We start from the raw sequence: 17,853 nt of genomic DNA, 5'->3' as shown, positions 1-17,853 counted from the left end.
CTGATCCAACAGTTTTTTCTTTTTTCATAGAAGGGGATAAAGTGGATCTATAATAGACATTGAGATAATTAAGTGCTAATAGATGAACTTTGAACAAAATTAAATTAACTAATTAACATATCATCTTTCGATCAATCTTGGTGTCAAACAGAAAGCAGAAATTATCCATGTGCACTATGTTTACTTGCACAGCTATAAAAGCTCCCTGCCAATCTTTAGTTAAGTCTTGAATTTTCAAATTTAATATTTAAGTATATTTATCAGATAATATTACCCATTCAGGTGTCAACATGGTAAATTTGCATTCGGCCATCTAGCAGTGAACTAGTAGTTATAAGTTTATAACTGGAAAACTGTGTGGAGAATGAGATGCTAGATCCTTCGCATGGGTGAGGGCCTGCCGATTTCATGTTAGACCCTTCTTTTTATTTTTTAAGAAAGATATTTTTTGGCAAGTTTAGGTTCAATATATACACCTCTGGTTCAACATTTAACAAAATTGTTATAACTTTAATATTGTATTAATTTGGGTAGTGGTTTTAGACTTTTAACTGTGGAGATTGAACTCAACCGCAGAATTTATACTGCAAAATTAAATAAAATTTAAGACTTTGCTGTTCTCCTACTAGTTGGACTAGCTATGAGAATAATACAGAAGGAATTGCCAGATCTTCTAGAACCAGTTGCCCATATCATCATAAATTGAATTTCTCTTGTACGAGTTCCCTGATAGATGTGGTTGTCTGTTTTTCTTCAGTGTCATTTGTTGAAAATGCATCCATTCCTTTGTTACATGGAAGCAGTAAAGCCCCCGGTATCGTTTGTGTCCTCCAGATAGGCTATTCTCTATTTCCTTCCCTCTCCATGGATTTTGTTATTGTTATTTTTTCATAAGAGCATCACACCCATCAATACGTGGTATTTGTTTTTTTGGATTTTATTTATCTAGTCATGAATATGCAGTTAACGCAAAAACAGAAACTTTGCAAGCCATAATGTCATGTCGTGCAAATTCTATTCCTGCTGATTAAAAGACTTAAAATGCACATCAAAAGTCAAGTTGGACAATGGTCACTAATTGAATTGCAGATGTTGATCTACTGATTGAATGTTTTTTTGTGTTACGAGTGAATCTGCTGATTAGAGTGATAACAAAGCATATTATTATCGTTGTTTTTACTGATTACTTTTAGGCCAACAATGTGTCAGATAGAATTTGAACACACGACCACCAATGGTAAATGAGATTCAACACAGCCTGTTTATGGATATGGATACTACATGAAAAATGTGGTGCGTGAAGTTGTAACTAAAAGCTTTACATCTTGCGAAAGAGCATGAAATAAATGTAGGCTAGTATATTATTTGGTATGTAAATAATATGAATGGTTTTTAATTGTTGGTATATATCTTCTCATGCAGAACATTGGCTCATAACCATTTTATTTGCATTCAATAATATATCTATCTCTGTTAGGCAGAGACAAATTGAAACTCTTTTGATAATGTATGGATGTGATTTCTAGCTGATTTTTCATTACCATTATTTAATTTGAAAGGTCACATGAAGTAGATGATTGTGTACTTTGCTTCCATAAATTGCTTCTGAGCTTGTTTTCTTGTATTCTTGATTTAAATATTTGAGTAAAAAATTGATGATTCTACTTTGGAAAAATTTCAATGTATTGAATGTGCAGTGTGTAACTATATGCTATTTATTCATCACATAAGAAGAAATATCTTGTTTGAATTGTTTTTAGAAGATGGGGTACTATAAAGACCAAAGAGTTAGACAACCTTCTTGGCAATATTTATCATTAAATTCTTGGTATTTTCTAGCCTTTATTTTTGGATCGCCCTTAAAATTCTTCAATGCTTTAATTTTCGAAGCAGGATTTTAATTTGAGTTGACTAAATTAATGCTAAACAAAAATGTATTTCCTAATAATTAATATTTATTAAATTTAATAATTTTTAAATTATTTTTTAAATACATCTATTCAATAATAAAAATTTTTGGTAAGGAAATTGGCTGGTTAGGTGATTGGGCACAAATCAAGCGCACCCTATTGTTTCCAAGTTTATTTTTCTTCTACTTGTTTTTAATTGTCTTTTACATTTGCTTCAGTTTTTGATGTGAATTCTTTACAACTCTACAGTTGCTAGCATGATACAGTAGTGTAAAAGGCTCAATCGATTAATTATGTTTCTTGGGAATAAACTTGTTTATTCACTTGGTGTATTGTTAACTGATTTTTTTTTCTTTCCATGTCAAAATTCCTCTTGCTGGGAAGACCAGGATTAGGAATTCTTAGACAAAGAGGTATTAGAGGAAGGGCCCTCACTTGCTCTTGACAATGAGGATATTCAGGGATTCCTAGAGGATGACAACATTGAACTGCCTGCCAATGATGATGACACAAAAATGATGATGATAGTAAGTGGGGATTTTAATCTACATTACTTAATCATATTTATACAAAGTTGGTGTTGTATTTATCAGACAGAAAAAAACATCACAATCTGTCCTAATTTTTCAAAGAAAAGCATCTTTATTAAATGGTTTTGTTTTGTTTTATCGCCTTGTAATGTATTTATTCATCTTTTTTCTACCTGGAAGTTTAAACAAGATTTGCTTTTTCATCGTCTAGAGATGATTTAAATTTCCCTTCAATGTGTGAAAGCAATTACTGTATATGTTTCATTTCTCTAAATTATCCTTCACTCTTGGAGGAATGGGTCATTTTTTATTGCATTCTGCTGGTGCATTTATTGAATTTCATTTGTTTATTGTTGGCATGTGAATTCTAGTTAAAGCTAGTTTTCGTATAGAACAGGTTCGAATTCATGTATACATGTCAATTAGAAGGGGAAAATCTGTGAGAACTCTTAGTTACAATATTGAAAGACATCTTGATACAAGATAACCAAGGCAATTATAAATAGAAAATCTAAACAATCACTACTTTTGCAGATCAAAATATGAAATTACCAAACTACCTGGTTTCTACCTTCATAAAATATAGTTTTAATTTTTAGACTTCTTTTAAAACTCAACCATGTCAAATAATAGTATAAGACCTTGTTTGCACTTCATTGATGCTGTCAATTCTCTTTGCAGATGAATTTTTAATATTTCTCTTGTGTTTCATAAATGGTTTCAGGTGGCTTTGATTATTTTTCTTTCTTATATTGGAAGTTTCGTACTAGCAGATGGATAAAACATTCATAAGCATGTTTTCTTGATGTCATTTATCAATCCATTAATAGATATTATTCTGGATATTTTGTCCAATAGCAAGAAAGTTCAGGAATGCCAAACAGTCAGTATTCATGATTGATCTTCATCAAGTAGGGATGCTGGTTCAGTAAAAATCAAACTGCACCTATCTTTTAGTGCTGTTAATGTTAATCACCTAAATATTGATGGTAGACCTTACATGCATGCAACATCATTTTCAGGTTTGTTGGACGAACTTGGGAAGGGAACTCTTACAGAAGTTCAGTTGTTTTAATGGTACCACATCTATTCCATTCACTCATCAATTTTAAGCACAAAATGTCTTAAGTAGCTCTAATCTTTCCAACATGAATTACAGATAGATGGCATTGAGCTGCTGGGTGGAGTTATAAATCATTTTGTTAGCTATAAACATCCTTCCAAGGATTGATGGAGTCTTACTCCCACATTGCCCTCTGTTGGAAATATAGTACCACATCGATTGTCTGATAGAAGTGTAATGGGTTTATATATAGGTATAGGAGTTGAGCCACTAAGCCTTGAGACTTTTTGGTGTAAGACTCCTAAGCCCATATAAAGCTTATATAGGGCCCATTAGTACCAAAATATAAAAAATCTAACATGGTATCAGAGAAATATAATGGAGCCCAATATATATTTACACAAGTGGTGTATAAGTCCATGTGTGTAGGACATCTGAGACACTAAGTCGGGTGTCAGAGTCCATGTGTAGGGACCTCCATGTGTGTAGGGACCTCCCGAAAACACAATGTAGTGTACAAGTCCCTGGTATGCAGCCCTCCCACGGTGTACAAGTCCCGAGCAAGTTCGACCGAGTTGAACTTGGGGAGGATAGTGGAAATATAGTACTACATCGGTTTAGTGCTGATGAAGTGCAATGGGTTTATATATAGATATAGGGGTTGAGCCACTAAGTCTTGAGACTTTTTGGTGTAAGACTCCTAAGCCTATATAAAGCCCATATAGGGCCCACTAGTACCAAAATATATAAAATTTAACACCTTCAATGTGCTATTATTAGGTTAATCATAATGACCGCCCACTAGTACCAAAATATAAAAAATTTAACACCTTCAATGTGCTATTATTAGGTTAATCATAATGACCGTGGCTTTTATGATAATCTCCTCATTCCTTCTAATTAAGCAATTGGCAGTATAATTTTTGAACAAGCATTCTATACTATTTTTTTTTTTTTTGAAGAAACATTCTACACTATTTTAAATAGAACAAAGATCATGTTCTTTCACTATAGCAACCACTCTGTCTGAGATGCTCTAGATCTGCATTTGATATATTTATTTGTAGATTAAAACCTAGGCTAATTAATTTCTTAAAACCAATTTAGTTAGTTATGGACATATTTATCTACTATGTTTATTTTTTTGGTGCATTGTCACTGATGTCAGATTTTCCATTTATTGGGAGTGCTTAAATGTAATTATGGAAATAATTACTAAATTATACTGTATTGAAGTATTAAAAACCATATTTCATGCGCTTGCTATTCTGCTCGCAGTAATTCATTGGCAACAACAGTGGATATTGATCATACATATTATCTTCTCATTCATTCAATGACAATGCCTGTTGTAACGAAACTGAGTTGAATTGGAGACACGAATATTTTAGATGATTATGAATTTTGGGCTTGGAGCCTAGGGCTTTAAGAAATTAGCTAGTAGAGTGTTTTCTGCTCAATTGGATAGGTAGAGTTGAATGCTTGCATATTGTTGATGTGGATATCTGGTATTTCTTCTTCATGATTTCACATATGCCATGTCATCATGGCGTTTTTCATATAAATTAATGGAGATACTCATTCACTTGTATATGAAAATCTTAACTTTGTGATGTTTGCTAGTTAAACATTTGGCAATTGGCATGATGTATTAAACATGTTTTGGATGTGGCTGTCATTAAAATCAGTAATCTCTTTTCATGAGCATGATCTCTTCAACTTCAGTCGCCTGATGATTTCTTCTATTCTGAAAAACTCATCTTCCCGTTTTCTTTGTTATGCTTAATTTTCATTCTATCTCGATTCAAAAGCTTGCTCTATGATGAGCATATTAATATACAAGGTCGTAATTTGCCCCTTATATTTCGCAAGTGATAATATTTTTCTTCTTTTACAGGACTGAATTGTGCACAACTTGCTGGTACCGTAAAGTGCATGCTTTGTTGTATATCTCATGGTAAGTGTTCCCTTGCATTTATTTATTTATTTATTTTATTTTCTCATAAAGATGGATAAACCACATTTTATCCCTTGCATTTATCTAATATAAGTTATTTATGAGTCATTTCCAATTCCTTTTTATTGTGCATCAAGATCTTACTATCTTGTTCTAACAATTAGTTGGAGTGGGATAATTATTACTTTTATCTTCAGTGACATTTGCTGCGAACTAGTTGAGAACAAAGGTTATATTAGAATACTAGAAACCAAAGTCCATGTATTCAGATTAACGGATGCGTGCCCATTTATTCAAACATTAACATAATATCTAGTGACTTTCCATTGAAGGCCCTGTCAATAAAAAATTATTCTCAGTCTATATGAATGGCCTTTTCTTATCTGATATATTCATCAGCTCTTGTAGAAAATTGTTGTTGAAAGAAATTATGAAGCTTAATATGAAAATTATAATTAAGATAAATAAGCTTTTAATGCACTTTAAGTGTCACATTTAATAAAAATAAGCTGTTATTTGGAAGCTAGCTAGGTTTGGCACCCGTTACATCTTGAGTTAACTTTGGATTAAAATGAAAAAAATTTATAATAACTTTTTAAAACATAAAAAAAAAAAGTTTTACATCCACAGCGCTTGTTAAACAAAGGATTTTTAACAAAGCCCTTTGGATATATATATATATTAAAAGAAAAGAAAATATTGACTTGCTAGAAGAGAGCGGTGGAATTAAAATGGCCAAGATTCTACCTTTTCAGTTAATAACTCTTTTGAACCATTTTAATAAAAAGTTACTTTATATCATTCAAGTTTATGAAATTATATATGAAGATATCAATATAAAGTATAACATACTTTAATTGGGAGTAAGAAAATAAGCTTTTTCTACAAGAATATCATAGTTTTTAAAGCTTGAGACATATAATTATATAAGTTCTAAAATAAAATGTTTAATATAAGTGAACATTAAACTAACATGATATCTGTTGACGGGAGGCTCGAGTAGACGACGTGTCGAGCATGGGATGGTTCGTGCGTTGGCCGAGGCATGTTGCAGATCTGCTGGCGCGCTTCGAGAGGGAATTCGGGCTGTGATGGCCAAGGTTTCGGGATGTGTGGACGTAGGTATTTTCCCCTCGGGAGTGGCGAGCAATCCCTCTTCGGTGTCACTGTCTCATTGGTCTAAATACTTGGCTGTTGGGCTCTCATTGGTTGGGGATCCTTTCAGGTTTAAACTGTTTTCAATGTGGACCATGTTATTAATGCTATGTGGGTGGGCGGTAATCCGATCGACTGGTTGGAGGGACTTCATATTGGATTTGGGCCGAGTGGGCCCTACGTTGGTGTTTGCACTGGTTAGAGCCTTATTTTCATCTTTTGGTAGGCCCAAAAACAAGATTGTGTATCTGGAAGTCTTTGTCACTAGCGTTCGTTGCTCTCCCGGAGATGATAGAGCCTCATGTCGACATCCCCGTGGTCGACAATTCGAGTGTGAGAGGTCCCGGGAGCTTTTGGGGAATAGTCGATGCTTCATCCACTGCTCATGGAGTGATTTTCGTCATCATCTTATCTTATCTTATCTTTTCCTCTACCTCGTTGTTGACGTGTTTGTTTGTGTTTTCCACATCTAGTGGATATTTTGTACTCTTTATCTTCTTTTTAATATTAGTGGTTTATCCACCTTTTCACATGATATCTGTTGAGTATAAAATCGAGGGGACTAGAACAATCACAAAAGATAAACAACTTCTGACAATAGATGCATCTGCAGTCTATTTAAATCAACTTAAAAAGCCTTTCCATCTCCAAGGAGGCCGTGAGGGTGGTGTCGACAGATATCTGCAGAAACTAGCGATGTCCTACTATTAACCCACCGATATTGAAAAGAAAATAGCATAAAAGACAAAGAAATAAGGCATAACAATGATAACATATGAGAGAAATAAAGAGAGACATACCTTCTCCTAACATCTCATTTCGTCGAATGTGACTATCTGGTTGTCAAGGTCATAACCAATGTTATAGTTAGCTTGGGCATATGCTCCAAAAATGCTCTCTCTTAGATCATTGGATGACACTGAAACAGTGAGGCATTTGAATTCAGTGCTTCTTTGACCAACCATACGATAGTATCGAAAAAATAGCTGCCTTTTGATGAGTGGGATATCAATAGAATCATGTCTGAAAATCAAACCAATACTCTTCAAGTCGTTAAATGAAGCTTTAAAACAGTAAAGTGGTACTCCCTTCTCCTGAACAAGCATAGCAGTATTATTAGCATTAGGGACTATGCTTTTAATAGCTATACAAAGCTTATTAAAAGCCACTTCAGGAATCCTCGTGAGGGTGGTGCCAAAATCAAGAATCAATCCCCCCCTGCCATTTTTATCCATTTCAAATATATTGGATGGTACATCCAACTTATTCTCCCATTCATCATTGATCACAATCATGCTGTGAAAGTTCACAACGTATTGTGAACGAAATATCTTATTTTGGATCAAAGGGGCTGCTCGACCAACAAGCCTAGCTGCATCTCCAAACAATATATAAGATGTTTTGCCTGTCAGAGGGAGTTGTAAGCAGTGAGAAAATTTGGAGATGTTAAGTTGAGAAATTATTGAGAATGGTCCCTGTCCTAATCCCATAATTCCGTCTTCTGCCGCAAAAAAAATTCCCCTGGCGAAGAACGCACATCCAAAATAAAGACGATGGTCAAATACTTTCCTAATACCATTTATCCCCTCTAACTGAAAATAATCAGATGCCATGTTGCTCCTAACTTCTGATTCATCCCCATATTTAGAAAAAAATTGGCATCTTCGATTATCATCACAAGCAGGAGACAATGCATTAGCAAAGATATTGCAGTTCTCGTTTTCACACGTAGTATATTTAAAAGTGCCTGATGTTTCAGGATCAAAGGGTGGATTGCTTTTTTTAAAGCAATCTGTACATGGCTTGCATTGCAGCCATGTAACATCACTCCCTGTGTCAATAGATAAACTAACAGGAGTCTCAGGTATACCAATGGTCATAGATACTGTATAAGTAGTGTTAGTATATTCCACTTGTCCACTGAATCCATTCTTCAATTGCTCTTGGCCTGCATGAAAAGCCATTAAGGAAATGTTAGAGTGTGGATCGTAAGACAGAGTTTGAGACGGTTTCTCAACAATAGCCATCTGGAAGCTCAGATTTTTGGCTGTGATGATCTCCATGGTTCCTCCAAAAACAGTGATTATCACGGCCACATATGCAATGGTTATTAATGCTGCCATGTTTCAGAAAAACTAATGGTTGGTAAGAAGAAAAATATCATACTGTGTTCCTGTATTGCTTATTTATAAAAACTTTTAACAGGATCAAAGCACAAAAGACATGTGCAACCTACCAGAAAGTCATGGAAAAATGATTCACAACCTAATTCTTATATCACACAAAAGAAACATTTGCTTTCTGCATTAAAATGGCTATTTTGTGAACCACTAATCAGTCACGAATTACTGAAAATTATCACTCATAAACCTTAGCTATCTTAGATCGTTATCTAGATAATGAGTGGACCTCAAACATATCCTCTTTGCCCCCATTAGTTTCACTTATTTTAAAACGTTTAATTTTATCTAAACTCAAAGTCTAATATAAATTAATTTGATTTGTGTAATATTCATTGTATGAAGGTCTGAGATCATGACTTAGTTGCCCCACATTGATAGTGTTAGATACATGTATCTATGTGTATGTATATCTTGAGTATAGATCATGTACACTATACGTATTTATACACTTCATTATCTATTTATACATGAGCTTGTCCATTGAGATAGATGGTTCAAGCATTCTCTCTTGCTCTCTTTCTCTAACAGATAGGATATATTATACCCATATACACACTACTGACATATATACATTTTCCCAAAACATATGATTAGTTCTTTTGGATCAAGAAATGGTTCCATGAGGACAACAACTGGTACCATTAAATTTGCCTGTCTGACAACATGCCACTTTAAAGAAATGACAAAGATGAGACATAGTATATTAATAGTAGAACTCCATTCATTCAACAAGGAGGTTTGTATCTAAGGATTTCTACTAGTACCTAAATAACAAGGTGGGAGGGAGACCATTGAAGTGAAGCTTCTGTGAAGCTTGATATTTAGCTATAAACAAGCATGGCATAGGTATAGAATGTCTAGTGATTAGTGAGTTGAATATCGTTGCTCATATCAAACAAAAAAGTTGATTTATAATTAATATAGCATACTGACTAGCTTATTCTTGCAAGACACCGGTGTTATATATGCTTGTAGAAGTGTTTCCTCACCATTTTCTAAGATTTCTGATATGAAATTCTTTTCTGTTGTAAGTTGTTATATATAAGAGCTGCCAATTAAGGAGATGGATGATGTACTGAATGTCAGTGAGAGAACTTGCTGTGTAAGTGAAAAACTAGTCCTAAAAGATCATGCCTATTTAGTAACTGATGCTTATTACATATATGTAATCTTAATTCGCAATATATTTCAGTATAAAAGATACTGTAATTGCTAATAAGTATATTCTCTATATATAAAATCCTGACGAAAGGTCTTGATTTCAATGGGAAATGAATTAATGTATATCCACTACTCAGAACATAGCAATGAGAAAGGAGATTCAGTAAAGAAGTGAAAGGGAAGTGATTGAAATCACACAACTGAGGTGTAGAGCTATCACCTACTTAAGCCCGTTAACACATGCACTATATTTACTCAAACTTTTCAGCCTCTTTTATCAGAGAGTGGGTGTCAATCTGTTCTTCATTTATTAATGCCTCCTTAGTATTATTTATTTATTTTTTTTTTCCTTTTCCTTCAGACTCCCCTAAGCATATCTTGGTTCTACCATGGGTGTGGGGGTTGAGGGTTTGGATTTCTTCTAACTCAGTTGGGTTCATATTTTACTCATTTTTTATTAAGAATTTCTTTAGGGTGGATGGTGATGCTTATAGGCCATGCTTGCAGTGATGATAGAAAATATTTATTGCCATATTTACAAAGATGACAAAAATGTTATGGATTCCTTGGTATCTATTACTTTGATTTTAGGAAATAATTGGTATGAGGAAAATTTCACCCATGTTTTTACATTTCTACTGAAGAAATTTTAACAAAGTTGGCATTGTGTGTTAGAATAAATATTGCTTTCACTTGTTTCCTATTAGACATCACTGCAGTTTTCATTGTTGATGACTTCAAAAGAGTGGTAAAAACTTCATATTTGTTTGGGGTTTGTTGTGGTTTTTTTTTTTTTTTTTTTTTGTTTGTTTTTGGTTTTGGGTTTAAATTTGCTATTGATGATGATGGTTTTGGAGGTTGTTTGTTAGTGGTGGCCAATCTTTATGAGCTTTCCCAAATCACCACCATCTTCTTATTATGATGCTTGAGAGTATACTTTTGATCTATAATATTATACCTACTGTTTTAGTGCTCTGTTTATAATTTTGGTACTTTGTTTTTAAATGGTCAACACATCTGTCTGGTTTTATCATAAGTTTGCATAATTTATCATTACCAAGTGTTTTTGAGAATATTGATCTAAAGATGTATCTATCTTGGTGTTGGCTTTGATCCAAGGGAAATTATTTTAGGAAGAAATGTTAGCATCCTATAACATTGGCTATGATCTAGATGATTGAATGATTATTTATTAAAATATGGATTTAGGATCTTAATTTTCTTTCTCCATATTTACCTTCGAATTAATTAAAAATTTTGGTTTTGTGTTTAATTATCTTGGTGAAATTAAATATTAATATAATTATTTAACTTATCTATAAATTAGGCTATTTATCTTTTTATATAATTATTTTAAATCTGTTTAAAATCATGTGATAGTTAAATTTGATCTCACATACTTGGTTTTCTGTAGATATATATATATATATATTTTTTTTTTTTTTTTTTGTTAAGTGCTCTTTTTTCATCATACTATTCAAATCATGTTTATATAGTTACTTTTTTTTTTTTAAAAAATTATTATAAGTTTTTTTTTCTTAATTTTTGGTGAACATAGTATTATTTAAAGATTTGCATTAGTTTGTCTGTTTATTTTGCTATTTTTGTTTTCTTATACTTTTTGATTTTATTGGAATAAATTAGTGTTTTATCTTGTTTACAAAAACTTGCATCTATTCACAGATATTTGACTGTTTTAAGAATTACAAATATGTTCTTAATAAATAAAACACTCTTCATTACTTATAAAAGTAAATTTGATATTAGTGAAAAACTTTGTAATTCTACTTATTGTTTTGTTGTTGTTTTGTTGGTTGTTTTGAGTTCAAATTTTGCATGAGTTAAAGAAAAATCACTGGTGGTACACGTACACACAATATATGTGTATATATTTGAGCAGGTCAGTTTTTTTGAAAATTGGATAATAGTATATTGTTTATATTATTGAGTAGGTCAAAGTTATATCGTTGTTTAAAAATTTGGATTTATATGAAATAAGAGGTTGTAAAATCATATTTGGCCTCGAGGATAAAACAAATAAAACATCCTTATCAGCTGATATCCCAATTTGATTTTATCATCTACTATTTTGTTATTTTATTATGAGTTTGTGAGAATTTTCTATTATAAATATTGAATATAATTCATAATTAATTTAATTAATTGATAAAATAGAACGATAAAATCTTTTTGTTAATATTTAAATTTTGTGAACCACTAATTTAATTATATAATTGAGTGATAACTCTTTTATCTTTTGGCTGCTCTCTAACAACTATATATATTTTTAAAGTTTGTAACTTGTTCATAAACAACAAAATAAGTTATAAATAAATAAAACAAAATTTAATCTATGATGAGAGCTAAGAGGCGTCTAGATCTGGAAAATCGGTACTTATAAACTCTAGATAGAATCAAAGAAAATATGGAATAAAATGGATAGGGTCAAGGACTAGGAGGGCACTGCTTACTTGGACCTGCTCATAGTTTGTTTAATTTTAAAACTATGATGATAAATTAATTTTATCTGAACTCAAACTATGAATTATTTTTGTTTTAATTTGTTATTATTTTTTGATAAAGTCTATAACTTTTAATTTAAATTTTGATAAGTTATTTAAAATTTTTAAAACCAAACAAATTTATATCTCCTAGTTTGAGTTATATTCTGTACTGTCATTATTTTTGAATTTTATTTTAAAAAATAATTTTTTTTATAAAAGTGGATAAATCATACTTTTATTTTGTTTCCTGAACTATAAACCACACTTTTATTTTAAAGCTCTATCGATCTTGCATCCATAAAAAATGGATAAATTACACTTTATATATTTCAAGAAATAATTGGCATTAAATTAAAAACTATTCCACTCGCATGTGGATGTGTTGTCTGAACTATAGAAAATTTTAACAAAGATGATGGTGGTTTAGGTTCAGGACGAGGATTGATCATGTTTTTACTGTTTACCACTTCCTGGGGTGATAAAACTCTTATATTTTGTTTAAAGATGCAACTAAAATATAAGGCCATGGTGCAAGCTTGATTCGTAACAAGTGATTTCCTTCACGGTATTATTTGGTCAAGTTAATTGCTCTTATATTTACTTCCTGTGACAATTATCACAAGTTTCTATGTGAGTTTTAATGAAGATGAATGCAGTGCCATCTAAATTCTTACTTTAAGAGATATTTTATTATTTTAAAATTATTAGTCATCTTTTATAATATCTCTGATTGAGTGAGGGTCACCTCATGTGGTTGGGGAAGGGTTGGTGGTGGTATATCAGGCAGGGGCGTCTCACGGCGTGTGGGATATGGTGCTGGCGCTGCTTGGCGCACACTGGCCACGGCGGATGTGGGCGAATTAATAGCTCGTTTGTGTTAAGGCGAGGGCCGTGGCGCTTCTGCCCTATTAGAGGTTGGTGGTGTTATATCAATAGAGAAGCGTCTCCGAGGCGATGTGGGGTATGGTCTAACTGTTTCGAATTCTGATAAAGCGCTCTTCGGATTCATTTGTTTTAATAGTATCACATCTATGCCATTCACTCATCAATTTCAAGAATAAAACGTAAGTAGCTCTAATATCTATAACATTAATTGCGGATAGATGGCATTGGTGCTGTTGGGTGAGTTATAAATCATTTTGTTAGCGCAAACATCATAAAAGGTCGATGGAGTCTTACTTCCTCATTGCCCTCACTGTGCTATTTTGTATTGGTCATGGATATTTTAGTTCATTCTTTTCACTTTACAAATTACTTGCGAATGTGTTCCTTGTTAGATGTGTGTATGTATATTAGATATGTGTATGTATATACATGTGTATACTGCATATTTGGCTTTTATTTATGAAGCCCGTGATCGTTTGTTGGGTAATAGATATCATTGATCATCTCTTTTCTTCTCTTCTTTCATTCTTCTCTCTTCTAACATGTTATCAGACTAGGTACCTTCCTCCGGCCATCTCTCCTGCCCTTCTCTTATTTCTCTTTTCATTTCCTCATTCATACATTGATCCAAAAAAAAATAAAATTTAACACAGGCCTTAACCCTCCCAGCGGACTTCGGCCTGGCACGCCCGTGCCCGCCGGCCACCGCGCGTGGCCTCGCCTCCCGATCACATTCGTTAGCCTGGCCGCTTGGCCACGCCCGCCTCAACACCGCGCCCGTCCAGCACACCGCGCTCGGCCGGCCTCCGTCACATCAGTAGCCGGCCGCCTTGAGAGACACTTGCATGTGGCCCCGCACGGTGCCCACACGCGTGCCGCTGCCGACCGGCCGCCGTCACTCGCCGGGATCATGGTGATCGCTATCTTGTCGGCGGCCTCCACCTCTTTCCATCCTTTCCCGAGAATATAGCCTTTTGTGTGTCTTCTCAAGCACATGAAGACAATTAGTATTTCGTTCCATTCAAAAGCAAAGACAGTGATGTAAGCAAGACCTCTCCCTATTTCATTCTGGCCATTTTTCTTCTACTTTCTTTTCTTCCTCTGTCTCTCATGTTCCTCGTTTATCCATGAACCTCGTATTGCATTAGTGACTGATATGGTTGTCGAGTTATTTTTGCTGTACCTCATGTCGTTGTTGCGGGATCGCGGTGGGGCGGTGAGTGGTGGCCGCCATGATGGAGTCTATGTTGGATACTCTTCATCTGTCATCTTGACTAAGTCTATTCATCGGCTCCATGCTCTTTGTTTTATCTCATCCTTATGATGGCGTCATCGTCTTGGTCATTTATTGGCCCTCTCGTACATCGTCTCTTGTTCGTCTTGGCGATCTTAGGGTACGTCCTCTCGCCTCACGATGTTGTCTTGTGTTGGTACGTAAGCTTAGTAGACAGCTCAGCGTCCTTTATCCTATGAGTGTATCTCGGGGCTACTGCGGCCTTTTGAACTTATTCGTCCGATGTTTTGAGGTCTGCACTTTCCTTTTGTTTCTAAAGGAGAATGCTAACGCTATTATGTTATTTTTATGGATGACTACACTCGCTTTACTTGGATCTACTTTATCAGTAATTGTAGTCGCGTTATTGTCTGTCTATCGATCTTTTATAGCCATGGTTCACACCCAACTTTTCTCTTCGCCCTCAGTTCGAATCTTTCGATCGACTCAAGTGGTGAATATATTTCTGAGGCTTTTCGTGCTCTTTTCTTGAGGGCTTACCTCAATGTCTTCTTGGGGTCGTCCTTGAATGGGTGGCCTTGGATTGCATATTAGTATCTTGAAGGCGTGCTCTTCTTCTTGGTGCTTTTCTCCCTCCTCACTTTTACGGGATTATCGTTTGTGCGGTCTGTTTATCTTAATTAAACTTATTGTTTATGATGTTCGTGATCGCGCCGTGGAGTGTCTTCATGGAACACATCCTCGCTTCGATCGTCTTCGTGATTGGGTATTGTTGTTTTGTTTTGCCTCTTCGGAGGCGACCAAGCTACCATCTGTCTCTTGTGTTTTTAAGGGATATAGTCTTGGTGTAAAGGTTATAGCTTTGTGAGCCTTTCTGTTCAGATTGTGTTTTCAGATATCACGTTTGATGAAGTCGGACTTCTTTTATGCCTCTCTTCTTCTAATGAGTCTCGTTCTTCTTGGTTCCTCTCTTTTCTTCTCCTTTTCTCTTCGCTGTGACGTCCCGTATGTCTCTCAGCCACTCATCCGTCTGCTTGCCATGCTTCTTGGTCGCCTTCTCTAGATCCTCCTTACTCTATTGTGACGAGTCTCTGCTGAGGTCTCTGCAGGTCTTATATCTCCTCCATAGTGCTGCTTGTTTGTTTATTTTGTCGTCGAGGATCATTGTGACTGCCCGCAGGTCTTGGTGGACGCCTTTCTCATCGATCCAGCTCTGGGTATCTTCCTGTTATTCTTTACGAGATCTCTCAACTTTTCATACAATGTCGTTATGCTTCTAGTAGTATATCCTGGGATGTCGTTAGCGGTGCACCTACGGTGGAGCAGTTCGATGTTTGAGTCATGGTTTGCCGTGGGCGAGGAGCTTGATGCCTTGTCTCGACTCGTACATGGATATTGTCCTCTCTGCCCGTGCCATTCCATTGCTGGTCATTGATCTATCGGGTGGTAGACTTGGTCATGGATCTCTCGGGGTATAAAGCGCGTATTTGTTGCTCATGGGTTTTAATATGGGAGGTATTGCGACTACGGGAGATTTTGCCGTGGATATGTACGTTGTTAGTGCGTTAGTTGATGTTGCTGCTTTCGTGATGGGTTCTTCATCGACGATGTGAAGAATGCTTTATTGGGGGACTTTGGGATGGTGGTTTACGACTCCTCTTCCTAGCTTTTGTGTGCCTCGGGATACGTTTGTCGCACTTGGCTTATGGTGTCTCAAACGGCTCCTCGTACGGTTTGAGAGGTTTAGCATAGTGGTTGAGGGCTGGTTTACTTCTGAAGTATTTCATCCGGTCTTTTATTCATTCTTGGCCTCGTGGCGGTTCTTCTTCCTATACGCGGGATGAGTATGATTCTTCTGGTGATGATTACGCTATATATTTTGTGAAGGGTAGATTGGAGAGACCTTCTTTGGTGATCTTCGGTCCGCTTCGTTATTTTCTCGGTATCGAGATCACGTGTCTCATCCCGATGGCTATCGACTATCTCAGCAGTGTTACACTTTGATCTTCTTTGCCGCCCGCTTGATGATACTGTAATGCTCGCTTACACGATGGAGTTGCATTTTGCGTGCTCTGGGTGGGACTCTCTACTGATCCTACTTGCCATCGACATCTTGTGGGTAGCTTTCTGTATATCTCTATTGTTACACGTCCCGACATTTCAGCCGTACATTCTCGCTTTGTTGCGGCTCTATTGTCTACATTGCGGGACATCTCTCTAGGCATCGCTGACATCTTCGTGGCACCGCTCTCAGAGGTTTGTTCTACCCACACTAGTCCACCTTCTCGCCATGGCCTATTCCGATGTTACTTGGGCCACTCATGATCGGCTCACACCCGCTAACGATTCTTCTTGGGTCTTCACTTGTTATTTGGAAGACTAAGAAATGTGCTAAACTGTTGCCAAGTCCAATCTCGAGATCGAGGTCTGCTTGGCTTCTACAGCATGTGAGGCTTGATCTGGGCTGATTCTCAGGATTTTGGTGTACCGATCCATTCTCCTATTCTCCTATTCATTATGCATAAAGACGGGAGCCCTTTCAAATTGCCATCGATCCGCAGCTATGAGCTGACCAAACACATCGGTGTGATGCCCACTTCACCCGCTGTCATGTCCGCTCATACGTGCCTCCATTATCTCCTACCGAGGTCTGTGGTCTGATTTTTCACCAAAGCCTAGACACGTGATCAAGATCTCTTTATGTTGTCCAAACTCAAGACACATGATCCACCTTTGAGTTTGAGGGGTGCTAGATGTGTGTATGTATATTAGATATATGTATGTATATACATATGGTATACATGTATATTTGGCTTCTATATGAAGCCCCATGATCATAATTTGTTGTGATGAGCATTGATCCATCTCTTTCTTCTCTTCTTCATTCTTCTCTTCTAACATTCCTCACCCGTAATCTATGTTAATCATACTAACTGTGATTTCATGATGGTCTCCTATTCCTTCTAAGCAGTTGGCATTATAATTTTGAAAACAAGCATTCTATGCTTTTTTAAAACAAACAGATCATGTTCTTTCACTATGGCAACTGTCACGGCCTTCCGGTCGACTGCGATCACCGTGATTACACCACCAAGGAGCCGAGCTACTTTCAGTACTTGAACTAAAATCACCAAGAAATCAATTACAGCAACCACTCTGTCTGAGATAATTTTAGATGCATTTGAGATATCTATTTGTGGATTAAAACTTCGGAATTAATTTCTTAAAACCAATTTAGTGAGTTATGGACAAATTTATCGACTATGTTTTT

The 17,853-nt window shown here is 35.5% G+C and overlaps 1 protein-coding gene across 1 annotated transcript in view; it reads left to right on the top strand.

The window, feature by feature from the left end:
• Nucleotides 1-2,358: 2,358 nt before the first annotated feature.
• The window catches only part of LOC120277055, a 62,543-nt gene continuing 47,048 nt past the window's right edge, over nt 2,359-17,853 (top strand). The window contains exons 1-3 of the mRNA XM_039283802.1: nt 2,359-2,437; nt 3,463-3,517; nt 5,401-5,460. Of these exons, the coding sequence (XP_039139736.1) occupies nt 2,426-2,437; nt 3,463-3,517; nt 5,401-5,460 (127 nt within the window). The 5' untranslated portion in view covers nt 2,359-2,425. The remainder of the gene's footprint in view (nt 2,438-3,462; nt 3,518-5,400; nt 5,461-17,853) is intronic.

This window comes from Dioscorea cayenensis, chromosome 15, assembly GCF_009730915.1.
Source record: "Dioscorea cayenensis subsp. rotundata cultivar TDr96_F1 chromosome 15, TDr96_F1_v2_PseudoChromosome.rev07_lg8_w22 25.fasta, whole genome shotgun sequence".
NCBI lineage: Eukaryota > Viridiplantae > Streptophyta > Magnoliopsida > Dioscoreales > Dioscoreaceae > Dioscorea > Dioscorea cayenensis.
This window is presented reverse-complemented; position numbering and strand designations above follow the sequence as displayed.